The sequence below is a fragment of the Manihot esculenta genome, chromosome 7 (assembly GCF_001659605.2).
Source record: "Manihot esculenta cultivar AM560-2 chromosome 7, M.esculenta_v8, whole genome shotgun sequence".
NCBI lineage: Eukaryota > Viridiplantae > Streptophyta > Magnoliopsida > Malpighiales > Euphorbiaceae > Manihot > Manihot esculenta.
Genome location: NC_035167.2, coordinates 21681296 through 21699269, shown reverse-complemented (window position 1 = coordinate 21699269; position 17974 = coordinate 21681296). Strand labels below are relative to the sequence as shown.

At 28.9% G+C, this 17974-nt stretch overlaps 1 protein-coding gene across 2 annotated transcripts; it reads left to right on the top strand.

The window, feature by feature from the left end:
• Nucleotides 1-8453: 8453 nt before the first annotated feature.
• Nucleotides 8454-16952, top strand: LOC110619497 (protein PMR5). Of its 2 annotated transcripts, none has more exons than XM_021762998.2 (6): nt 8454-8947; nt 10228-10813; nt 10899-11070; nt 11820-11998; nt 12127-12285; nt 16540-16952. In XM_021762998.2, exons 2-6 carry the CDS (start codon nt 10449-10451, stop codon nt 16874-16876), a joined length of 1212 nt encoding a protein of 403 aa, XP_021618690.1. In that variant the 5' UTR covers nt 8454-8947; nt 10228-10448; the 3' UTR covers nt 16877-16952. The 2 variants fall into 2 exon arrangements, with proteins under 2 accessions (XP_021618690.1, XP_021618692.1); XM_021763000.2 differs by lacking the exon at nt 8454-8947 and having other exon boundaries at nt 10222-10312; nt 10415-10813.
• Nucleotides 16953-17974: the final 1022 nt, after the last annotated feature.

The window sequence follows — 17974 nt, the reverse complement described above, 5'->3', positions numbered from 1 at the left end:
CTCATTAGCTTACTTGGCTAAATGGGCTACAGAATGTGGCCCATTCGACTACCCGTTCATCTTTTAAGCTTCCCACTTTTCTTTTGGTCCAAATAGTTTTTATGCCTTGTGGAAAATCTTAGAAAAATAAGCGAAGATCAATTTTTCCTTATCTTTAATTTCCCAAATCATTTTTATTATTTTTTATTTTAATTTTTTCAACGTTGTTTTTTTATTTCTTTTTTCATTTTTTCAGTGCATAAAATATCTCTAATTATATGCATATTTGTGTAGTTTTAATATTCTAAAATACTTAAATATTGAGTTTAATTCTACTTAAAACAAGTTGATTCATTTGAATTTTGATATCTTGGTAGGTGAAACAAGGATTTGGATAATAATAAGAGAAAAATCATATTTGAACTCTACATTCTGAAATTTAAATAGTCGTGTGCGTAACCAAGTTTACAAAAGGATAAAGAAGTAGAATCATGCTTGAACTCCAACTCCCATATATACTTTGTTATGGATTACGTTATGGGCATAATATAATTGACAAAAAAGAATTAGAGTCCAATTCTGAATATGAGACACAAACAGATAATCCTCATTTGCCAAGATACATCACACTCGACTCTGATTTTGGTTATTAGTATTTAAGTTGAGTTAGGATTTTTAGTACTATATAAAGATAAAATTTTAATGTAAAGAATTATCTTTTGTTTTGAATTAACTTTGGGAGGCTGAAAACACTCTTTTTCTTATTGTGTTTCAGCTATAAACATTTGTAGTTAATTCTTCTTTTCAATTAAAGGATAATTGAGGTTTCAATTTATTTGGTTGTAAGATCTATATAATTCTATTGCTTCCTTGAATGTTTCTTGATGTTTATATTGTTCCCATGTCTATTGCTTATTATTATTCTGTTGATTGTTACATTAAGGCGTTGTTGCTCAGTCAATAGAATGATATATTGCTATCAGGTTGATTAAATCCGTAATTGTTTAGTTGAACTGAAATAAGTAGTCAATTAGATGGCGTAATGCTTTCCTAAGGAACAGTATAATTTAATTTAAATGAACCGAGTGCCTCGTGTTTGTTATTTAGAATCAGGTCCTTCTAATTCTTAATGTTGTAATTGAATTAAATTTTAGGTGTAACGACCCGAAAACCGGACCGCTACCGGCGCTAGGATTCAGATCGACTTAAGGTCACCGGAACCCGAGGATTGTGCCACCTGCTGTTTTATTGTCCCCTGAATATTTGTACTCAAGATGTGGAGGCATTACCTTTATGGGGTAAAATGTGAAATCTTTACAGATCATAAAAGTTTGCAGTACATCTTGAGTCAGAAGGAATTGAACCTGAGGCAGATAAAATGGGTAGAACTGCTTAGTGACTATGATTGCAAGATCCAGTATCATCCGGGTAAGGCAAATGTTGTAGCTGATGCCTTCAGCCGGAAATCACTTGGCAGTCTATCCCATATTATAGCAGAGAGAAGACCGGTGGTGAGGGAATTCTACAAGCTCATCAATGAGGGTTTACAGCTAGAGTTGTCTGGTACAGGTGCACTAGTGGCTCAGATGAGAGTGACACCCGTGTTTCTGGAGCAAGTGGCGCAGAAATAGCATCAGGACCCTGAGTTAGTGAAAATTGCTAGGACTATTTAGTCAGGCAAGAATCAAGAGTTTCGTTTTGACAACAAAGGGATCCTCCGTTATGGGAACAGGTTATGTGTACCAGATGACGTGAGTTTGAAGGGAGACATTATGAGAGAGGCTCATAATGCTAGGTATAGCGTTCACCCTGGAGCCACCAAGATGTATCAGGATCTGAAGAGGGTTTATTGGTGGTCAGCTATGAAGAAGGAAGTGACGCAGTTTGTGTCCGCTTGTGAAATATGTCAAAGGGTGAAGCTAGAGCATCAGAAGTCAGCTGGGATGCTCAACCCACTACCGATTTTAGAGTGGTATCAGAGCCCTAGGCTCATATGGTCGGACCTAGAGTGTCGGGCTCATAGATGTTATAGAAGGGCAAGCACAATAGGAAAAATCATGTCCACTAGGATAGGATGTAGAGTTATGTTTGGTCCCTCATTTGAGTCCACCTGTGTAGGTTTGGACCCGAGAGACTGTAGAAGCCAACAGTGAGTCAGCTGCTCCATTGTTAGTAAAGCATCAGCCAGAGGTGAGTAGAACTAAACTAATCTATTATTTTTAAAAGTAATCAAACTTTTAAGCAAGTTCATGCATCATGAATGCCATGTTATGTAATAGGTTGTTTGCATTAGAATTCACGAATATGACGCATTGCATAATTTATTATTGATGTGGATGGATATTGGATGACCCACTAGCCCTCGATATGATATGATATGATATGATACGGAAGTCCAGGTCGAGACCCATTCTATGCCCCTGGCACGATGAGAAAGTCCAGGTTGAGGCCCATTTTACGCCCCTAGCACAGTTGGATATGTTATGTTATGTTTAAGCGAAAGTCTTGAGGAGCTCCGTCGAGGGTCGGGCACATTGGATATGTAGAGGGTTACTGGTGACAAGTCCATCCTTTATGTGAATTGTTTGTGTTGTGATGCATTTCATGAGAGCATATGTTTATTAAATTATTTTTATGGTTCTGCTCACTAGGCTCTTGTAGCTTATCCCTTTCCCCTAACCCCAGGTTTGCAGGGTCAAGAATAGCTCGGGAGGTCGGCTAGAGGCTGGTATATGTTAATGTAATAGAATAGTAGTGGACATGTACTATATAATGGTTTAGATTTGTGCCTTGCCCTAGTTTATGTTTTGTAAATCCCAATGAACATGTTGTTATGTAAAAGCTTTTTTCTATAATAAGTTATGTTGATCCAAGCTTGATGTATATGATGTATATGATGTTAACCATACTAGAGCATTTGATGAGGGCTCTAGTGTGGGTTTTATGTTTATAGTTTATGAAGAATGTACAGGTCAAGCTTAGAATATGAAAAATTTGAAATTTTTATGAAAATATATGTTCATGTATGGGATTTTATCAGGTACACAGGATGCATAGCATATTTATAGGAGCTGGGGCACGGATGGGGCCATTGGAGGAGAAGCTAGAGGTAGAATCCCCACTAGGGGAAAGGGAAGAAGAAGTATTCATGTTTATACTGAAGGGAAAAAGGAAACATAAATTACCGAAAAGAATGTAAGCAGAAAAGAAGTTGCGAATGAGTTTTTCTAAAAGCAAAGGATCAAAAGAGATAGCAAAAATGGTATTCGGGGAAGAAGAAGGGCATTTACAAAATATTTTTGACGGCAGGCTTTAAATGCGGCACAATAAGCAATATGATCATCATTGAGGGGCTATATAAGCGAAACGGCGTGAGCAATGAACATTAATCCCTGAAAGCCACGTGCTCAAATCTCGAGAACAACTACTCCCTTCGGATCTGAAGAATCGAATACCAATGGGAGACCTCTAATGCTATATAACAATAGCTTAAAGTAAGTCGTGAGCTGTCACTACGAGATAGGTCCCTGTGGTAAGAATTTGAAAAGGGAGCCTAGCCTAAGGGAAGGAAGATCCGGACATCTTAATATCCGGATCATCATCAAGACTCGCCCTTCTCTCTGCATGAAGTTACCGTTAGTAGGCACAGTCTAGTATCCCCATTACTTCTGTAATTGCAAGATTTCCCGCTTATTAGCAGGCGATATCCCTTATCGAGCAATCAGCTACATCATCATCAGATAAATGAAAAAGACTATATTTATCTCCACCCTCTTATAGTATAAAAGGGAAAGAATTGCAGAAATAAATGTATGCTATTTTCACACACAAAAACTCTAAACAGTTCATTGGGGCTTTTTGCTTTTTCAAGTTAAAAAAAAAATTTCTAAAATTATAGTTCGAGAAATAATTTTTTCCGGATCAAGGTGAAAAGTGACTCTACCGCATTTTAAAAATGCGGTAGAGTCTACCGCGTTTCAAAAACGCGGTAAAAAAGAATAAAAAAAAATTTATTTAAATATATTACCGTATCTTTGAGATGCGGTAATGCATGAGTGCGGCTGAGCCGCACTCAATGCAAATATAAATTTAATTTTTATTTATTTATTTATATATTAAATTTATAAAATATAATTATAAAAATTTATATTAATATTAATATTAATTAATTTAAATTATTTATAATATAATATTATATTTATTAATTTATATAATTTAGTTACATATTAAATTTATATAAATATAATTATAAAAATTATATTAATATTATTATAAATATTAATTATTTTAATTTATTTACGATAAAATATTATATCTTCCATATCTATAATAATATTTTATTATTTTAATTATAATTAATTTATAAATATTTATAAATTATAAAAATTATAAAAAATTAAAATTTATTTTATTTTATATTTTTTCTCATGTCAAAATATTTTATACATATTGATTTTTACTATTTTATAACCTCCACAAATATTGATAGCCGAAAGTGACCGTATAAATGATGACCACCGATCATATATAACTCCACATTCTCAAAAAAGAAAGAGACGTTTATATAGTAGGAGGAGATATTTGATATTTTTAGTATTATTTTTTGACTTTATCATTTATATATATATTAATTTATTTTTATTATATTCTACTATTTTTAAATATTTATATGTATTTTTTATTTAATTTTTTTTATACTTTCTACATTGATAAATATGATTAATAAAATAAATTGTATATATCCTTAGTATTAATTAATACATTTGTAAAATAAATTATATTAATATATTTTTTTTTCGGATCTACTTAGATGCACATACCACTGTACATGCTATATTAATACATTTATATATTCTTAGTATTAATTAAATTATATAAATCAAAAAAATAAATTAGTAAATATGATAAATATAATACTATATTATAAATAATTTAAATTAATTAATATTAATATTAATATAATTTTTATAACTATATTTTATAAATTTAATATATAGTTAATTAAATTAATAAAATAAAATAAAATAATTAATTAAATAAAAATTAATTAATATTAATACAATTTTTATAATTATAATTTGTAAATTTAATATATAATTAATTACATTAAATATAATAATTAATTAAATAAAAATTTATTAAATAATATTATTATATTTTTATAATTATATTTTATAAATTTAATATATAATTAAATAAATAAAATTAATTAAATATAATAATTAATTAAATAAAAATTAAATTTATACTCATTGAGTGCCGCTGAGCTGCACTCATGCATTACCGCTGAGCCGCACTCATGCATTATCGCATCTCAAAGATGCGGTAATGTATCTAAATAAATTTTTTTTTTACTTATTTTTTTCTACCGCATTTTTAAAACGTGATAGACTCTACCGCATTTTTAGAATGCGGTAGAGTCACTTTTCACCCTGATTGGGGAAAAATTATTTCTCGAATCATAGTTTGAGAAATTTTTTTTTTATTTTAACTTGAAAAAGCAAAAAGCCTCAGTTTATTGCTCTCTCTTCTTAAGTATACTGACTTGAGCATCAGAGTGGCTGCCGTGGGCACCCACTACCACCTCACTTTCTTTTTCTTGCAGGTCTAGCCAGTTACGGCTTAGTTTCATTTCGGCCATGTCATCAATTTAACCTTTACAACATCAAGGTGTCTAAGTATATATTTAGCTAAAAAAACTATTATACTAATATTTTTAGTTTAATATTCTCATTAGCCATTGTGGATCTACTATTAAAAATAAAAAATAAAAAATATGATGCATGTTATTTACTTATTGGATTTGAGAAAAAATTTAAAAAATTTAGTTGTTTTTACATTAAATTATTTAGACTTTATAAAATTATAGAAATACTCTAATAAAATTTTTAAAGTTTGAGAGAAACCAATAGACCCATAGCATCGATGCGCATTCGTCCCCTGCATGAAAATAAATCAAAGGAAGACATGACTAGACTAGTGTATTTGATGTAATAATAGTTTAAATTAAAAATTCGCCATACTTTTGGCTGCAATGTTTCTTTGCATTATGCTATCTTGTGGCAGATACTATTTTTTATATTGAAAAAATTGTTTACTACCTAAATTTTGGAATTTCTATTAAGAAGTTGAGAAATATGTCATGGACATTAAGGATTTTGCTTACAATTTTAAATAGAGAAAGTATAGAAATATTGAAAGGTTTCAAAATGAGATGTCAACAAATGTACTCTCAATTGGGCCTCTCTTGCCACGTCTCCTTTTACTTTTTAGCTTGCATAATTTTTTCACATTTCTGTCCACTTTTCAATGAAAATTCTTGTTAATAAAATTCGCATGGATTTGAACACACAATACAACAGCCAAAACCTCACAAGCCACCTCCCAAAGGTCCAAAGGTTTCAACTCAGATGAGCACATCTCAACTATCTTCACATGCACATAAAACTCACCCCCATTTTCTTTTTCTCTCACTAATGCATGTTTTTTCTTTATTAAGTCTAAAGCTTTTTCTTTAGCTATCCTTGTCCTTATGATGTCTATAAATTCTGAAAAGCCTTTATTGTTTAGCCAATCTTTAAGCAATTTGGCTAGCAGATATGGTGTTTGACAATCCTAATTTTAGTGGCCTTAGAAAACATAAATTGCATCTTCAGCTTTCATAGTGAGCTTAAGAAACCACCATAAGCAGCAACACAATATGAGACCAATGTTTCAAGCAAAGTAGAGTACTTGTGCATTGCTTATGGAAACTTGGGTTAGGGATGACACTTACCCTATCTCTTTATTGAGCCCCAATTCAACTGCCCAATGTACGGTTGACCAGACTCCGATTACCTAAAGTATGGATGGCAGCCTCTCAATTGTGAACTCCTCATGTAAAATTTATCTCTATTGTTTTTTCTTTTATTGAGTTTAGATTTGGATATTGAAATTATGTGATTTTTGATGGTTGATTGATACGTTCAACGAGATTGTATTTCTAGATAATATGAGGGAGAATGTGGGTGATTCAACTTGAAGAAATCAATGGTAATCTTTGATTTGTATGATATTAGCCAGGATTCTTTCTACTTCTACACCAATGAGCAGATGGTTGCCTATGTCTATCTTCACGTTCTTGGTACAGTTGCTTTTCTGTTTTGATTCTATCTACAGTGTTGTATTAGTAGCTAATATAATGTCAGATTCAATAGCTGGCATGCATTTTAATTTTGTGTTGTCATTTTATGTGTATAATTATAAGGTAAAAGGAATCCAACTCACACTCTTTTTTCTCGTAACGCTATGCTTGGGTGGAGAAATAATAATGAAGACAGGAAAATTTAGGGACCAAATAATTTTATTTATTTCATTTTTACTTAGTTGAGAAGAAAAATGGTGAAGATAGAAAAACATGAAATAAATGAAAAAAATTATATTCACTATTATATTTTTTTAATTTTCTCTTGAAAATGAGAAAGTGAGAAAAATGTTTAAAATTATCAAGAAGATCTTTATATTTTTATGTTTTTTATATTTAGATATAAAATTGTAATTTATTACTTGAATAATAATTTTCTTTTTCAAAAATTTTCACCCTATACCATCATATAATAATAAAATAGTATTTTCGCTTCCCATCCTTATTTTCTTACTTTTCATCTACATATAGTATTCACAAACATAAAATTTAATATAGATTTAATTTATATAGTAACAAATTTTACAGTTGCTAAATTAAATATTTACATTAAGTTATATGAATTTGAAGGATATTTAATTAAATAAATATTAAGTTTATCTTTACGTAAGGTGTGATTATACTTTTAACTTTATATTTTTCAGTTAAAAATATAACATATAAATAAAATACAAAGCAAAAGTGACAAATGATGATGCGATTTTGTGTAGGACTATGGAATTTCAATGGTGTATTACGAAGCTCCTCCGTATCTGGCGGACATTGATGTGGTGCAAGGGTAGAAGAAATTTCAGGTAATGGAAATGCTTGGCACAACGCTGACGTTTATGGTATTTAAAACGGGTCATTGATGGGATTCACCAGGAGGTGACCAAGGGTAAGCAAAGCATTTGTCCTTTGCTTCAGCGTTTGTTTCCTTTTCTTTGTTTTTTTTTTTTCTTTTAAAAAATATAATACAGTATAATTAATTAATTATATTGATTTGTTTGCTATGAATGAGGTTGTGCAGATGGGATTACATGGAATCAGGAGGCACCTATTACAAAGACATGGAACCGCTTTGGCGAAAGCGCTAAGAGCATGGGCCAATTTGGTTGATTCCAGCATTGATTCTTTTTTTATTAAGAGTTTTTTGTTTCTGTCCATCTCTTCTACACGTTACGAGTATGTCTCTAGCTCCCTCGTTCTATATTAGATGACATTAGAAATAATTACTATTTAGTTTGAATTAAAAAAATTAATTAAATAGATTTAATTATAAATTTTAATTTTATTTTAAAAATTTTCAATTTAATGGATTTAATTCGGTTCTGAAGAAAATATACTTCCATTGAACTGAACGGACCAAACTCCTCCCTAAAATGCTGCGTTTTGTTCATTTTACTTTAGGGTTTACCAGTCCACTCTCTCTCTTGACGCTCGGTCTCTTCTCTCCACTATCCACTCTCGTCTCCCCTAAATCCCAAGTCTTTCTGCCTTTCTGCTTCTTAAATCTCACTTCTACGCCTTTTCTTTGCCGCTCAACACTCGACAGTTGTGACTCGTGAGGCGTGTGTTCCGCGTGGGCGAGAGGCAACGGTGTCGGCACTTAAAGTCTTTAACCGATGGTCCTGGCATTCTCGACACCGCTCAGCCTATAGAGAGACCACATCCCTTCTCCCATTCTTGATTGTCGGTGTGACTCCACTCCTTGCCGCGATACAAATTGCTCCATCTCCCTACTGATTTTCTCGCCAAGAGCTTCTTTTCATGCGTTCGACTCGTTTCTGCTGCTATTTCTTTAAGGCAAGTAACTCATCCCCGCTGCTTTCGCAATTAATGTCGGCCTATCCTTCTTGTTAAAGCATTATATTTGCTTTGCTTTGAGTATACCTACGCTCACCAGTCTCGACTTTTTATTGAAACCGTTCTTTCCCTGCTGCTATCTGAGTGTTGATTGTTTTGGAAAAAAAATTTTCTGCTTATTATTATTGGTTTTCAGATTTGATGAATGAAGAAGTTGAATTAGTTTTCTGTTTTCTTGATTGATTGTTTTTATTTGGGGTGATTGAATGTGTTCTGTTTATTATTAGGTTTCAGATTTGATGAACTTCGTATTGAAGCCGTTCTATCCCTGCTGCTTTTTGAGTATTGGTTATTTTGGAGAAAAAAATATTCTGATTATTATTGTGTTTCAGTCTTTCAGATCTATTTTATTGATTTATTGTTTTTATTTGGGGTCATTGATTGTGTTATGTTTTAAATGAGAAGATATGTTTTAAGAATTAAAAAAATTAAGCAATGTTATACTAAATAATTTTATTTTTAAAATAAAAAAATAAATTATTATTGGTAACAAAATTTAGAAATTAAGCAGGAAATTATAGATGTTGACAACACAAAGATCATATAAAATCTCTCTTCCCTTGCAGTGTGATGGGTTGCCAAGGCTTATTGTTAGCCAATGGCACTAAGAAATCGGTCCAATATGAGCTGTAATCAGTTGTAATAGTGGGCCCAAACTGGGCTGAAGGTAGTCCTAAGCTCAAGAGATTCTTTTAAAAAGGTGTAAATTGCAAATGCAGAGTACTTTCCCAGAAGGGGGCTTAATAGCACATTAAGGGTGTGTTAGTACATTGAAGCTGGTATTAAAATAAATTTAATATTTTTAATAAATTAAAGTGAAAGCAGTGAATTAATCGGAGGAAGACATTGCTAGAGTGGTGTAGTTGATGTAATAATAGCTTTAATTTAAAACTTGCCGCAGTTTTGGCTGTAATATATATATATATATATATATTTTTTTTCTTCCATTATTCTATCTTGTGGCAAATGCCGTCTTTGATATTGAAAAAAAGCTCAATGATTAAATCTTGGAATTTCCATTGAGAAGCTGGGAAATAGGTCGATCGAATATTTAGCTTGCAATTTTAAATACAGAAATATATAAATGTTGAAAGATTTGAAAACGAGATTTCAACATATGTACTTTTTAGTTGGGCCCCTTTCCATGCCCCCTTTTACTTTTAGCTTTTTGTTATTTTTCCACTTCTTTTTCCGCTTTCAATGAAATGTCTTGTTAACAGAATCCGAGCTCATGCGTATGGACACACAATACAGCAGCCAAAACCTCGCAAGCCACGTCCCAAAGATCCCAAGATTTTAACTCACGTGAGCCCATCTCAGCTATCTTCACATGCACACAAAACCCCTTCAAAGAAAAACCCCTATTTTCTTTTTCGCTCACTAACCCATGTTTTTTCTTTATTGAAGTCTAAAGCTTTTTCTTTAGCCATCCTTGGTCCTTATGATGCCTTTGGGTTCTGAAATGCCAATGTTATTCAGCCAATCTTCTAGCAATCTGGCTAGTAGATATTGGTGTTTGACTATCCTATTTTTGGTGGTCTTAGAAACACAGATTGCATCTTCAGCTTTGATATTGAGCTTAAGAAATCACCATAAGAAGCAGCACAATGCAATGCCAAAGTTTCAAGCAAATCAGAGCACTTGTGCATTATTTGTGGGAACTTGGGTTAGGGATGACACTTACCCTCTTTACGAATCATCTAACTGTCCCTTTATTGAGCCCCAATTCAACTGCCAAATGTACGGTCGACCGGACTCCGATTACCTAAAGTATAGATGGCAGCCTCTCAACTGTGAACTCCCAAGGTAAAATTTATAGCTATTGTTCTTTTTCCTTTATTGGGTTTTTATTGGAGATTGGATTTATGTGATTTTGGTGGTTGATTGATAGGTTCAATGGGATTGTATTTCTGGAAAATATGAAAGGGAAAACGATGACATTTGTGGGTGATTCGCTTGGGAGGAATCAATGGGAGTCTTTGATTTGTATGATATTAGCTGATAATCCTTCTACTTCTACGCAAATGAGCAGAGGATTGCCTTTGTCCATCTTCAAGTTCTTGGTACGGTTACTTCTTCTGCATTTAGTTTATCAATAGTGCTGTATTGGTAGCTAATATATTATAGGTTCTATAGCTGGCATGCATTTTGATTTTGTTTGTCGTTTTGTGTATAATTAATTATAAGTTAAAGGAATCCAACTCATGTCTTTTTTTCTCATAATAATGGAGAGAGGAAAATTCGGGGAACAAATAATTTTATTTTGTTTTATTTAATTTTTTACTTAGTTGAGAAGAAAATGGTGAAGAAAGAAAAACATGAAATAGTTGAAAAAAATTATATTTACTGTTATTTTTCTTAAAAAAATTTCTCTTGAAATTGGGAAAGTGAAAAAATGTTTAAAATTGCAAAGAATGTCTTTTATATTTTTAGGTTTTTTATATTTAAGAATAAAGTAAAATTGTAATTTCAGTACTTGAATAATAATTTTCTTTTCAATAATTTCCTCCCTATACCGTCATGTGATAATAAAATAGTATTTCCTCTTCTCATCCTTATTTTCTTACTTTTCATCTAAATATACTATTCGAAAACATTAAACCTAATATAAATTCAATTTATATAGTAACAAATTTTGTAATTACTAAATTAAGTATTTATATTAAATTATATGAATTTGAAGGATATTTAATTAAAGAATTATTCAGTTTGTTTTTACTTAAGGTGGATAATACTTTTAACTTTATATTTCTCGGTTAAAAAAATAAAATATAAAGAAACTGCAAAGCAAAAGTGATGTGATATTGTGTAGGACTATGGAATTTCAATGATGTATTACAAGGCTCCATATCTGGTGGACATAGATGTGGTACAAGGGAAGAGAATCCTAAAACTGGAAGAAATTTCAGGCAATGGAAATGCTTGGCACAATGCTGACGTTTTGGTATTTAACACGGGTCATTGGTGGATTCACCAAGGAGGTGACCAAGGGTAAGCAAAGCATTTGTCCTTTGCTTCGACATTTGTTTTTTTTTTTTTTGGTTTAAAAAATATAATTGATTAATGAATTAACTAATTAATGTAATTGATTTGTTTGCTTAATGAATGGGGTTGTGTAGATGGGATTACATGGAATCAGGAGGCACCTATTACAAAGACATGGATCGATTGGTTGCTTTGGAGAAAGCGCTAAGAACATGGGCCCAGTGGGTTGATTCCAACATCGACTCTTCTTCGACTAGGGTTTTTTTCCAGTCTATCTCTCCTACACATTACGAGTATGTCTCCGACTCCCTCTTCCTATATTAAGTGATATTATACTTCTTTCGTTTTGTTTTGTAAATATTGCTTGTTTCTTTTATCAGTCTCAAAACAAATTATTACACCTTCTATCTCACAATTTTTATCCATTTTACTTATTTCATATGAAAATAATAATTTTTATTAATTTTTTAATTATATTATTTTAAATATATTAAATTTTATTCAATATGAAAATTTATTTTAAAAATAAAATAAAATTATAATAGTTAATTTATATATTATTATAATATAAAAAAATATAATAATTTTAGAATAATTAAAAAAATAAATAAAAAATTATGAAATAAATAGAGTATTATTTTATTTTTTAAATTATAATTTTTTTTTATTTTTTAATAAATATCTATTTAAAAAGAGTAAAATTTGTTAATTTTAATAAAAGTTAATAAAAAATAATGTAATGCTTATTAATTTTAATATACTAATTATATATTTTTTTTAATTCATATGAAGCTGACTGCACACTTATTCTTGTAACATAGAGAAAGTAAATCTTTTTATGAGCTCATTTTATATAAAGAAATTATTAATATAGAAAATATTTACTACTAAAACTCATACAAAATAATTAAAGATTATATAATAGTATATAAAATTAAATTTAAATATTTAATATAATAAGTATTATGTTTATTTTGGTGTAGTAAATAATTAAGTAATTAAATGACCATACAAAAGTAAATGATAAATTACAAGGGAATATATAAATTTATTTAAAATAATAACTATGAAAGAGTATAAATATAAATATAAGTACATAAAACTTTATAATTTATTGGGATATCGTTATCATAATAAGCTAGGGAAATTTTGCAAATACGTGCTTAAATTTTATTGATATTATAATTTTGAATTTTATATTTGTTCATTACATTTTATGTGATCTTTCATTTCATTACATCATACAATTTATAGTTTCTTATAAATTTTTCTTATTTATATAATTTTTTTATTTAATTGTTTGATTAATCTAAATAAATTACCAAATCAAGTTAAAAACCATTAAAAAAAGTTTTTATTAAGTTTCGTAAAAGAAAAAATAAATTACCAAACCAACCTAAAATACATTAAAAGAGTTTTTGTTAAATTTTATGAAGGAGAAACAAAAAAGCTTAGTTATGATAGGATAACAAAAATAAGATAATTTTGATGGGGCAAAATATTAAAATAAAAAATTATCTAAAAATAAAGAATCTACAATGTAATCTCTATATTTTATTATTTTTAATGATTTAATTCCTAGATTTCAGAAATTAGACTACTTAATTCTTTAGTTGTACTTTCCATCACATATTTAGGACCTTCTATCCATTTGCCATTAGTGTTTTAAAATAAATTACTATATATTTTCTAGATGCTATAATTATCTATATTCTTTTTTTTTATAATTATTTAAAATTTCATTAATTAATTTTATATCTCCATCTCTCATTTCTCTCTTATTGTAGAGGAATAAAATTATTTATTTTCTCTATTCACTTTTATTTATCATTTAAGACTTTATAGACGGTGATTTATAAAATTATTAAATAATCTAAATCATAATAAGTATACGTATTTGGAGAAGTTATATTTTATCACACTTAAATACTCCAATTTCGATAATTTTCTCTTCATTTAGCTACTAATAAAAAGGTAAAATAATTAAAAAAGGGATAAATTGCAAGTGCAGAGTATTTTCCCAGCAAGGGGTTTAATAGCACATTAACAGTGTGTCGGTTCGTTGCATCTGATATTAAAATAATTTTAATACTTTAAATAAATAGAAGTGAAAGCAGTAAATAAATATTAAATAATTAATATTTTTAATAAGTAATATAAATTAAAAGTATATTATAGAAATAATTAGTATTTATTACTTTTATTTATATTAATATTTTTTTAATTCATGTGAAATAGAAGTTAATTAAACAAATAATTGAATTAATATTTTAATATGGAAAATAATAAAATTAAAAGTGAAAATAATAAATACATATAAAAATTTATTATACGCAAAATAAATAGTAAAGCACGATACATATATTTTAATATAAAATTATAAGATAATTAATTATTTTTGAGAACTAAATTTGATAAAAGTATATATTTTATTTGATTGATTATTTTTTTAGCATATAAAAATTTTGTATTTTCAAGGTCCATGATAGAGCAGAGGGTTACAGAAAATATAAACCAAAGGCCCAAACCACAAAATACAGACCAAAAACAAACAAATCCAACCGCATAATCAACCTAAACCAAAAGCAAAATCCAACTTAGACCATTAAGGAAATCAAACCACTCGGCTAGAGATCAAGCTAGATACGAGCACAATAGAAATAACAGAAACAATGAATAGTCAGAAAAAACAGAAACACCCAATCAAACAACATTGCAACGGGCACAACCATAGAAGAACAACTTCTATCACTCAACAAGGAGGAAACACAACAAAGATCAAATGGCCAATGGGAGAGGAACACATGGGACATAACAGCGTGTTCCTTGACATCAACGTCATTAAACAATAATCTTGGTAAAATCAAAACAAAGAAAAATAGAAAAATCCCTTGCTCAAAGGTTGGAGAAAGCAATCTGCAAACCATTAAGCTGTGAGAAGACCAAAAACCAACAAGAAGAAAACTCTGCAAAACCCAGCAGGACCCTGTAAAGACTCCCCTCTGATAAAAGCTTCGCTCCCCTCTCTCAACCTTTAAATTGATTAGAGCGCCGGATATATATTCGTGTTAAAAAACATGAGAATCACCTTATTTAAATGTGAATTTAAAATAATTTATAAAATAATATTATTTTAAGTACACTTTAAAAAACTTATAATAGATAATATAGTAAAATTTGAAATTTATAATTTATTAATATTTTATGCTAAACTTAAATTTAAAACCCTAATTTTAAAAAAATAAAATCCTCAACTTTACATAAAATCAAAGTTTTTACGAATTTTTTTTTTTTATAATTCTCATATTGGGAATAGAATAGTTTAATTTTTAATTTAAAAACTTTTCTGAAATCTAGTTGAATTTTTTTTCCTAAAATGAATGATACCATTGAATTCGGATGAAAATTCTAAATCTTCTGACAAGCTAGCACAGTTCCGTCACATGTTTGAGCTGACGTTCACATGTACACCCTTCTTTGTCGGTGGAATGTTTGCCCTCCGTCCTTTGCCCTCCGTCCTTTGCCCATGTGCTGTATCTTATCGTTTCCTGTTATTGATAGACTTGAGGGAAATGATATTTTTGAGAAAAAAGTGTTCTTTAGATGTCATTAAAACATATTTATTATAAATTTGATTTGAAAACAAATTTTAAATGGCTTTAGTAGTAAAAATGTAATATTTATAATAGATATTATTAAACTAATTAAGATGTACATAAAATTTAATACAATAATAATTATATGAACGCCATTTCATAATGTACATGATTTAGATCTTTTGTCATAATACATTAATATAAGCTACCTAGAAACGAAAATAATATTCATTAAGACCAAAATGAATAGATCTACTTATTGAAATAATTGTATTTTAAACTTATTTATAAAGTTGTCGCTAAAACCAATATTGACTTCGTCAGAAATTTTATGCCTTTCAGATTTTTAATACTTCAGAATTTGAGTGGTATAATTTTTAATAATTGTGATTTAATTTTATTTATAAATTTATCTTGCTCGCGGAGATCAGCTTAGTTTGATGGTATTGAAAGTCTAACACTTTAGGATTTGAGTTGTATAATTTTTAATCATTGTATTTTTAATTTATTTATAAAATTTATCTCAATTACAAAGATTAACTTAGTTATAATTTTTATGGCTCTTATATTTCTAATTGCTTTATAATTTTTATTTAGTTATCTAAATAATTATTTTTATGAGTGGTCATTTTATAATTATATAAAGGGTATTATTGGTAATTAGAATATTCTCCTTCCTGTGATTATAAATAATTAAATATAGATTATATTTCTTAAAAAAAAAGATATAATTATAGATAATAGATAAAAAAAAAACAACTAATCTTATTTATACTTCAATTCTAATACTGACTAGAATTATAATAACTACTTGATAATACTTTTTAGAAAATTTAGATATGAAACGGGTAAATGGGAGTTAGTATTAAACTTTTCAGATAAACCTCAATTATTAAAATATATTTAGATTGACATTTCATCTAAATTTATTTGAAATTTGATGCATGACAGTCCAAGTGAATGGAGCTCGGTGGTGTCGGGAACGGCGACCACAAAAAATTGTTACGGTGAGACGTTACCGATGACCGGAACAATGAATCCAAGTGCATACCCAGATCAAATGAGAGTGTTGGATGAGGTAATTAGGGATATGCATAGCCCTGCATATTTGCTGGACATCACAATGCTTTCTGAGCTGAGGAAAGATTGCCATCCATCTATATATAGTGGTGACTTAACCCCTGACCAGAGAGCTAACCCTTACCGCTCAGCAGATTGCAGCCACTGGTGTCTTCCTGGGCTGCCTGATACTTGGAACCAATTATTCTATACTGCTTTGTTCTTTTAAACCTAATTAATGCAATCTCTTAATTAACCATTTCTTTTTACCTACTAATCTTAATCAAGGAACCAATTGCAGCCAATAGCCCTACTAATTTTATTGCTCCATCTTTGGGTTATATATTGATCAATCGCAATATTTGTTTTATTATAACTCTTCCCTTTTTTGAGAAACAGTAGTTTTATTATTGGCTAACCTGTAAATGGTATAATTTGCCACCAGAAAAAGTATTACTTATTTCTTTTTACCTACTAATCTCTGTTTTTTTCCCTTATATTTAAAACTAGTAAATTGTTCACAAAATTCTAATTGTTATAAATTAGAAGAAGATTCATCAATAAAAAATGAAAGTAAAGGTTACAAAATCATAATTAGGGAAATAAAATTCAAATGGGCAGTTAACATTTGGGGGGTTAAATGGATATTTATATAAATATATTATTTATAACACAATAGGATGTATATTAATAATATGACTCGGAAAAAACTTAGTGATGAAAAAAAAAGAGTACATAATTTATAATATATACTTCAACTTATCTCATTAAAAACCTTATTGAAGAAAACTAAGTAGACTAAACTAAGGGAAAAGTAGTACATCTATTATGCTCACCCTCATCACGATGTCATTTAATATTTTTTAGATTATATAATAATAGTCATATGATCTTAACATGATATTGATATAATCTAATTTACAAAGATTATAATTGATAAATTTTATTATATTTTATAATTAATTTTAAATTAAAAATTTTAAATAATAATAAATTTATTTATTATTTTTTAATCAATTAAAATAAAAGTAATTTATAATAAATGGAAATATGAGTATGTTAGACAATCTTATTATATGCTATTCCACTCCCTTTGAAATATAGTATAAATTACATGTAAACTAAAAAATAATAAAAAACTATATGAATTTATTGTAGATAATAGTTCAATTAAATTAATAATTGATTAAATAATTTTTATTTTATTTCTAAATTTAATATATTATAAAATTTTATTTATATTAAAGTATGTTACTTTTTATTAGTATTATTATAAATATTTTAATATTTTTATGAAATTTGCTTAATTAAAAGAAAAAAAAATTCT